The sequence below is a fragment of the Pithys albifrons genome, chromosome 18 (genome assembly GCF_047495875.1).
Source record: "Pithys albifrons albifrons isolate INPA30051 chromosome 18, PitAlb_v1, whole genome shotgun sequence".
In the NCBI taxonomy this organism is placed as follows: Eukaryota; Metazoa; Chordata; class Aves; order Passeriformes; family Thamnophilidae; genus Pithys; species Pithys albifrons.
In genome coordinates this window covers 1,922,193-1,930,991 of record NC_092475.1, presented here as the reverse complement: position 1 = coordinate 1,930,991, position 8,799 = coordinate 1,922,193, and the positions used below count along the sequence as shown (strand labels likewise).

General features: G+C 50.3%; 1 protein-coding gene across 1 annotated transcript; it reads right to left on the bottom strand.

Annotated features, from left to right (window-relative positions):
* Positions 1-1,190: 1,190 nt before the first annotated feature.
* Positions 1,191-4,114, bottom strand: LOC139680431 (signal-regulatory protein beta-1-like). The gene is made up of 5 exons (XM_071573018.1): positions 4,022-4,114; positions 2,724-3,077; positions 2,439-2,598; positions 2,058-2,097; positions 1,191-1,719 (listed from the first exon to the last, which is right to left on the bottom strand). The coding sequence occupies exons 1-5, from the start codon at positions 4,083-4,085 to the stop codon at positions 1,591-1,593; spliced, it is 747 nt and encodes a 248-aa protein (XP_071429119.1). The 5' UTR covers positions 4,086-4,114; the 3' UTR covers positions 1,191-1,590.
* Between the last annotated feature and the right edge of the window lie 4,685 nt (positions 4,115-8,799).

Here is an 8,799-nt window from a genome sequence, read left to right as displayed (position 1 = left end):
ACTCCACAGCCCACTGCTGAGGGGGTCAGGCTGAGAATGGGCACTGGATTCCTGCCCTGGAAGCTCCACACCACCACCATGCCCACAGGGTGCTGGCTGTCCCCAAGCTGTCTCTGAGAAAGAACTGCCCCCAAACTGCCCCCAGGACACATCCACAGAGCAGGGGACTCCTACACAGTTGTGCAAGCAAATTTCCATTGTGACTCTTCTCCCCCCTGTGATAATTCTGTCCCCGTGAGGATCTCCCTGCCAGCCCCACTCCCCTGGGCTGTCTCATCCTGTTTCACTTCTCTTTTCTGATTTCACAGATAAAAGTAGATAAAGCTGAAAACTGGTGACTGCAGCAGCTTTCAAGGTCACAGGTGGTGGCAGCAGCAGGTTCCTCTGCCTGCAAAGCCTGTGTTGGCCTCAGACCCTCCTGCCCAGGGGGCTGCTGGGGGCACACATGGTGTCAGGGGAGCTCAGCTGCCATGGGTGGGTGATGAGAGTGGTGGCAGAGTGTGGTGGGTGCCTGGCATGGAGAGTGCTCTGCAGATTCCTGCCATCACCACCTCTGCCCCCTGGCTTCCTGCCACTGGCCATCTTTCCCTGGAAATGGAAACCCAGCACATGGGCATGGAGCAGGGAATGTGCATGAGGCAGGGAATGTGCTTGGAGCAGGAGATGTGCTTGGAGCAGGAGATGTGCTTGGAGCAATGTTCGTGGGACAGGGGATGTGCACAAAGCAAATGTGCACACAACAGATGTGCATTAAGCAGATGTGCAGGAGCAGAAGACGTGCCCAAAGCAGATGTGCATGGATTGGCTGGAGCTGGAACTGGAGAAGTGCATGGACTGAGGGAAGGGACAGAAGGAATGGCTGCTGACAGATGCCCTGGCATTAAGGGGATCATGATAGTCTTCGGGAGTGCCAGGGAATGGTGGGCAAGGGCTGGACCTCAGCCTGGAGCTGCAGTGAAGTGGCACCAGGGGCCGCTCCTGAAAGCCTCCCTTTGCATTGCCAGGAAATGCAGGTTTAGGGGAACCAGGCAGGTCCCCTGGCCGGGGAGCAGCCCAGGGCAGCTGGAAGGTGGGAGCTGCCCAGGGGCCTCAGCACCAGCCCAGCAGCAGAGGGGGGCACGCATTCCCCAGGACCCTGCAGGCCTGGCACTATTGCTTCTGCTCTGAGAACAGTAGGAGTGGACAGCACAGCTATTTGATGGCTTTAATGAGGGTGGTGACAAGACAACACAAATTATAGACCTGCGAGCTGGGAAAGGGCCACTGGAGGCCTGTGCTGGTGGGCACAGGCACGTATGAGGCCCTCCTGGTGCCATCAGCACCAAACAGCTTGCACAAGGCAGAGGTGCTTGGCGTCAGGGTCCAATCTGGTGTTTGAGATGACTGCTGGGTCCTGGCAGAGCTGCTGCCCAGCCCTGGCATGGCAGGTCCAGCCCTGAGCTGGGAATGAACGAGGGGATCGTGGCTCTGAGAATGGCATGCCGAGCTGAGACCAGGGTGTGCCATGCAAACAGCTCCACTTCTCCTTTACTGTGCCCTGCAGAAACATCCCTGCTTTCTCCCCGCACGGCTTGGCCACGGTGCCACACGTCACTTGGCAGCCACCCTGAGACTGGCGTACTCGGTGCAGGCAGTGCCCGGGCTCCTGCCACGCCGTGGGGCCATGGGCAGGGGCTGCAGGTCCGCGTAGTGGATGTCGTTCTCCTCCTTGCTGCTCTGCTGCAGAAGGGCACACAAATGGGCAATGATGCCACAAGAAAAATCTCACAAAAATAACACCAAACCTAAATCATAGAATCGTAGGAATGGACCCACAAGGATCATCGAGTCCAAGTCCTGGCTGTGCACAGGGAAACCCCAGGAACCAGGTTCAAGCCAGGCTGGTGGTGCTATGGCTGCAGAGGTGGCCCTTTGCTGTAGTGCAGAGTGTGCCAGCATGACATGCAGGCAGCTGCTGCCCACTTGATGTCCTCCCTGACCCCAGAGACTTGCAGAGTTCCTGCGAGCTGGGGAATCGCTGTGGGATGCATTTCTCCCTATTCACAACTCACTCTTACCTGGCTGGGCAGGTGGGAGCTCTCTGCATCCAGAACTTCACTGTAGAGGGAAGGGTGATCGTTAGAAGCAAAGTAAACTGGGCCCCTCCCCACACAGCACAGTCCCCCTCAATGCCCATCCCAAATTCCAGCAGGATGCCCGTGCTGAAGGTAGAGGAGAAGGACAAGATGCTGTCTGTGTGCCTGGGCTGGGCTCAGACACCGCAGTGAGGGGCTGCAGGGAGCTCCCCAGTACTGGGTGCTCCCCACCAGGTGCTCCTGCGAATTAGAGAGGAGCAAGTAAAAGACATTTTCTGAGGCAAATTAGTGCTTCAGAGAGGAAAAGAAACCAGGATAAAGCAGATGGGTAAGACAGTTCGTTCAGTCATGGTGGGTACAAACCTGGGGGTCCCTGCACAGCACTGTAGAGGGGCAGGTGGGAAGCTGCCCATCCCACCTTGGCACTTCCTCCTGTACAGGTAAAGTGCGACGAAGAGGCCGAGGAGAAGGAGGAAGCAGAGCACCACAGCTGCAGCCACCATGCCAGGAACCACAGCTGCCTCTGTGGAGACAGAGGCAGGACAGGAGAGGGTGGTGGGTGCAGAGTAGTGCAGGATCTCCCCATGGGCAGGGTGGGGGCTGTGGGAGGGGGTCCCTGGGGGCAGCGTCTGGCTGGGCTGCACTCACCGTACACAGACACCTCTGTGCCGCTTCCATGCCGAAACACCTCATTTGTACCATTCGACAGCTTGTGGAACTTCACACAGTAATAGGTGCCGACATCCTCGGGCTGAAAGTTCCTGATGTGGATGGTGAAGTCTGTGTTGGATCCATTCACTGCCCTTGTCACACGGGGGTAGGTGCCTGTGTCCCCATAGATGGTCTTGTTGTCACTGCCCCAGCCCTTCAGCCACTGCACAGGACCAGGTTCGATGGATCCAGACACGGTGCAGCGCAGAGTGAGTGTCTTCCCCACTGTCACTGACACCTTGTCCTGGGGCTGGTGCAGCTCAAAGTCCTGACTCATCCGGGCACCCAGACCTGGGCACAGTGACAGGAGGGTTTGAGGGTGAGTGATGGGGTGAGACAAGGGCTGGCTCACAGACAGAACCACCCCAGCTTCCCCAGTGCTGCTGGGAGATATCCTGGGATGTGGCAGAGACAACAAGCAGGCACCAGGAGCAGGGAAGCCTCGTCCAAAATGAACAAGGGGCACATCTGAAAAATGAGCAGGCTGCCTAGGGCAGAGGCAGGGTCACCATCCCTGGAGAGATTTAAATGATAAGTAGATGTGGCACTTGGGGACAGGATTTAGTGGTGGCCTGGAGAGTGCTGGGGGAGTGGTTGGACTCAAGGATCTTAGAGGGCTTTTCCAACCCAAACTGTTCTGTGAGTCTATGATTTGATAAATCTGCACCCTGTTGTGTCATTTGCAGGAGGTGCTGCAGGTGCCCGGAGGGCAAAGAGGTACAGAGGGAGCCAAGGGGAATTCCTGCCAGGAAAAACTCCCGAGTGCTGTTAAACATTAACGCCCTGCTTTGTTCCACAGGAGTCAGGATCACTGGGGCTCTGCAAGGAATTGGGGTTCGCAGCCAGGAGCCAAGAGCCAGCTGCAGGGATGTGCAGACCTGGAGTCCAGTGCAGCTCCCAAACTCCTTGTCCCCAAATCCTTCCTGCCCCTCAAAACTTCTCCAGTCCCTAAACCTCTCCTTTCCCCCAAACCCTCCAATATGCACACCCCTCTGCCAGCAAACCCCTCCTGCCCAAATCCCCCGAGATGCTCGGCACCGGCTCGGCGGGGCTCGACTCGGCTCTGCCCATCCCCGGGGCTCGGCTCTGCAGCCCCGGCGGCGCATTGCCATCCAAAGGTGGCGGGGAAGCCAACCCCCCTCCCGATGCTTATCTTTGCCTCCTGCTCGCATTAATGACGGGTGTCGGACGGGGCAGACGAGCGGGAGGCTCCGGGGGCTCCACTCCCGACTCACCCGAGAGCTGCCGCTGGACGGGGCTGCGCTGCCCGGACAGGAGCGGAGCTGCCGTCGCGGCCATGGGCTCTGCCCAAACTTTGGGAAGGAAAAGGAGAAGCGGGACAGGAAATGGAGGCGACTGGATGGTTAACACTTTGATGCCTGCCCGTGGAGGGCAGAGGGCAACAGTGTTGCCCGTTCACAGAAACACAAACCGACAGAGTATCAGTTTATGCGGTGCTTTATTTGCTGGGCCCGGGAAACCTGGGGACTACTGTCCTAAGCCAGGATTCCCACGAGCCGTTCTCGAAGACAGCTTTTATACTTTTTCTACAGCATTGTACGTGCACAAAGACACACGGTCTCGTTCATAAATCAGTTACATAGGTTATATGTATACAATTGATGTCCGTCTCCAAGGGTTAAAAATCTACCACGCTCGTCTAACACAGGATTCTGGTTAATTAGGCCCCCATCACCAAACCCCTTACATATGTTGATTCTAATCTTATCTTTAAGCAACAGTTTGTTTTCTTCCTCAGGTTCTATTTACTTCACTAATCGCTTTAATTATTGTTCTGCTGTTCCTAGCAAGTTCCCAATAGTTTCTGGGCCCCCACTACTGTTTCAAGTTACCTCACCACAGGCCCAGTTAAACCCCGTAAACCTTAGCATAACTACTTCCACAGTTAGATTTACAAATATATTTGTAACAACTCCCCCCTTTTGAGCATCCTTCGAGCTTCTTTTTCGCAAGGATGCTCAATCATTCAAATAGTTGCCTCCGAATAGGGCGGAGGAGCTGACATATTAGGATTCAAAGCTCCCGGTATAATCATTTCTTTCCGAGTGACAGCCTTGATTACTTGGCGTGTGTGCTGACTTTCTTTTAGAATCATTCCTAAAAGACACTTATAAACAATTAAAACTGCCACAACAATTATTACGATTGATATTGCATACTGTATAATCGAGGAGAGCCAACCAGAGACCTGGATTCCTAGGGAACTAAAGATTTGTCCAATCCAGTTATGTTCTGCTTCTTCTTTTACCTCACGTACCTTATTTTCGATTTGTCCCAATTGACGAATGTCATTCTCGACATCTTGAGTAACATTAGGGATGTGTATACAGCAGTGCTCATTTCTACCATGCAAATACCCACAAACACCGTGTTCTTTGAGAAGTATCATGTCCAAAGCCATTCTATTCTGTAAAGTCATCCTAGAAGTAGCCTGCAATTGGATATTTATAGCTTTGAATCCTTTCCTGGTTACCGCTGCCAATCTTTCAGTTTGACCCATTAATTTATACAACATCTCCCTATTCCGATAGGAGGCAACTGGTGCAAACAAAGATTCTAGAGCCCACCCAAATTTAACTCCCCCTGAGGGTTCATGCCAACCTTCTTTATCTAATCCTAAATCCTGCAAATCCTGATCCACACTTCGTCTACTTCGTAGTTGTTTTTCTTCCTTAGTTAATTTTGATTCCTTCCAAAAAGGGCATAATGTAGGAATTCCTAAAGTAATTTGTGTAATCAGTCCATCTAAGGGCAAGTGAGTTGTCCACTGCCCGTGTCCTAGTACCCATACTAAATTTCCCGGGCTATGTACAGTTGAGTATTTACAATTAACAGCCTTCTCTTCCTGTTCTATAGTAATATAATGTTTATATCCTCTACACTCACATCCCCACTTCAATACCATTTTTACGGGAACAAGTCCTATCTGATCCTCTGGAGTGTCGCATGTAAATACTTGGGTACAATTCCATTCTTCTAGCTGCGTATGAAAATACCTGGAAGAGGTTTCAGTGGTAAAAACCTTTAGGTGTGACTGATCTTCTGTTCCTGTCCACTGTATGCACCACTGCACCTTGCCAATATAGCTATAATGCTCCGAAATACTAGAACCCCAAGTAGTTTTCCATTTTTTCCAGATATCAACATCATGAGTAACATTCCGGCATTCTATAGTATATTGTTGTTTTTCCCATTTTATATTTTGTCGTGGTGCCCCAGTACGGGCGTGATCACAGGGTTCATCAAAAGGGGGTTCGATATAACATCTACCTGTGTCCCTTTGCCATACATAATACGTAGGTTTCCTTTTGCACTCTGTTTCTGTCATTACCCGTTTAGTCAAACATATATCAGCCCCTTTCAATTCTGGTCGAGGTACTTTTCCAAATACTTTATGACATGTCCATGAAAAATTCTTGCCTGATAATGGCATAACAGTTACGGGGATTATCCCCCACGGAATAGGATCACTTGCAGTCCGGGGAATAGGTAAACAGGCGGTAATCTGAGATACATTTTGTATCAAACCAAAATCTCTAATTAGACCTATCACTAAGTTTTCACGATGTCCATATTCCTTTTCCCAACCTACCCCTGAATTCGGGGAGTCAGTGACAGGTTCCTGATCAGAGGAACCTATCACCCGTAACTCTACATTTCCCTGGTCCCTACTACTTTGAACTGTTATTGTACATGTATAGTGTCCCGTCCACATTTTTGTAGCTTTCGGTATATGCATGATAGAAGTGCCCCTTCGCATCCTTTCATCCCAAGTCAATTTTGAAGTCAATTCTTGATCGTCATCGGCCCCATCCCATCGAGCCTTCCATCTAGCTTTAATTTCTCGGAAACCAACTCTCTGATCGCAAATAAATAAACAAGTTAGATTGACAGCGTTCCCTTCACGTACAGTTACATAAGATCTTGGAACTTCAACCGTTACCACCCCTCCCACTGGAACAATCCACCACCACAATATTAGGACTGACTTCGCAATATTAATCGGGTGGGTGACAGTGGTTCTACTGTCCATTTCAGAGGAACCTTTTTCACCCTGGTGTAATGGATCCAGTTGTCGATCCCTTGAACCTTGACGGCGGTATATGTAGTCATAATCACTTGGTGAGGTCCGTCCCATCTCTCCTTCAACGGCTCCTCAGACCACTTTCGCACATACACCTGGTCACCCGGAAGAATATCGTGTGCTGGATTCTCCAGGGGTAAAGGCCGATTCCACTGCAACGTCCCTCTGATTGCTGTAAGAGTTTTATTCAGAGCCAAAACATAATTAAGCAACATTTGATCCCCAGTTAAATGAGGGTCCCCCTGATATGTAGCAGCATGATAGGGTTTCCCATACAAAATCTCATATGGGCTAACTCCCACCCTTTCCCTGGGTTTAATTCTGATTCTTAGCAGAGCTAAAGGCAATGCCTGCGGCCATTGGATTTCTGCTTCTTGGCAAATTTTTGTAATTTGATTTTTCAATGTTTGATTCATCCGTTCTACCTGTCCGCTAGACTGAGGCCTCCAAGGGGTATGTAAATCCCAGGAAATTCCCAAAACTCTGGAAAGATCCTGAACAATCCCAGCCACAAAGTGGGGTCCCCTATCTGATGAAATTCCTAAAGGCACTCCAAACCTCGGAATAATCTCCTTTAACAACGTTTTAACCACCTCCTTTGCCTGATTAGTTCTGCAGGGAAAAGCCTCTGGCCATCCTGAAAAGGTACACACATAAACCAACAAATGTTTAAAATGTTGGGCTTTAGGAAACTCAGAAAAATCCACCTGCCAATAATCCCCAGGCTGTGGCCCCACTTTAATTATACCCATTTTTACCTGTTTCCTTACCACTGGATTGTTTTTAATACATACCGCACACATGGCATTGATCCTCTTTGCTAATGTTAACATCTGGTTTGAGAATATTTCTTTCCTTAAAAATTTTACTAACGCCTCTGCACCCCAATGGCACTTATTGTGTTCCACTTCAAGCACCTGCTTCATGATTTTTACCGGCAGTATCACTTGACCAACAGGGGTTACATACCATCCTTTGATATTCTTCCGTGCACACATCATTTGTGCAAGTTTCTCGTCCTCTGGAGAATAATGAGGCACTGTCTCCATATAAGATGCAGCAGGGTTTTCCCGGGTTGGTAATAATGCCATCTGAGTCCATACTTCCCGGGCAACCTGGCGTGCCACCTGGTCTGCTTGTTGATTACCTTGAAATTCTTTCCCCGAATCGTTTTGATGCCCTTTAACATGCATGATTGCTACTGCGGTAGGCTTATAAATTGCTTCCAACAACTGGAGGATTTCTTCTCGATGTTTTATCGAAGACCCCTGTGAATTAAGCAGTCCACGCTCTTTCCACAGGGCTCCATGCACATGCACTACTCCAAAGGCATACTTAGAATCGGTCCAAATGTTCACCTTTTTTCCTTGGCTTAAAATTAGAGCTCGCACCAAAGCCCAAACTTCAGCTTTTTGCGCTGAGGTACCCGGTGGTAGTGCTTTTGCTTCCACTGTCTGTCGCAGGGTGACCACTGCATATCCAGCATACCTGGTGCCGTTTTCCACAAAGCTGGATCCGTCTGTGAATAGTTCCCAGTCAGGGTCCGGTAATGGTTCATCTTTTAAGTCCTTGCGACTGGCATAAACCTGTTCAATCACTTCGACACAGTCGTGCTCCAATTTCCCTTCCTCCTGAGTAGACAATAAAAATTCTGCCGGGTTAAGGTGGTTGGTTAGTTTTAATTCGATATCGTCCTGCTCCCTTAGCAGGGCCTGATATTGGAGCATACGACTTGAGGAGAGCCAATGTCCCCCCTTTTGTTCCAACACAGTAATCACCATGTGGGGCACATAGACTGTCATATGTTTTCCCAAAGTCAATTTGCGAGCTTCCTGTATCAGTATCACGGTAGCTGCTACCGCCCTCAAGCACCCCGGCCAACCACTACTCACTGCGTCCAGCTGTTTA

Excerpts from the sequence above, each read along its gene's own strand:
- LOC139680431 (XM_071573018.1), bottom strand. The coding sequence starts at position 4,085 with ATGGCCGCGACGGCAGCTCCGCTCCTGTCCGGGCAGCGCAGCCCCGTC. Across the intron at positions 3,078-4,021 it reads CGTCCAGCGGCAGCTCTCGG|GTCTGGGTGCCCGGATGAGT; the intron begins GTGAGTCGGGAG and ends CACTGTGCCCAG. Across the intron at positions 1,720-2,057 it reads GCTCCCACCTGCCCAGCCAG|CAGAGCAGCAAGGAGGAGAA; the intron begins GTAAGAGTGAGT and ends GCCCTTCTGCAG.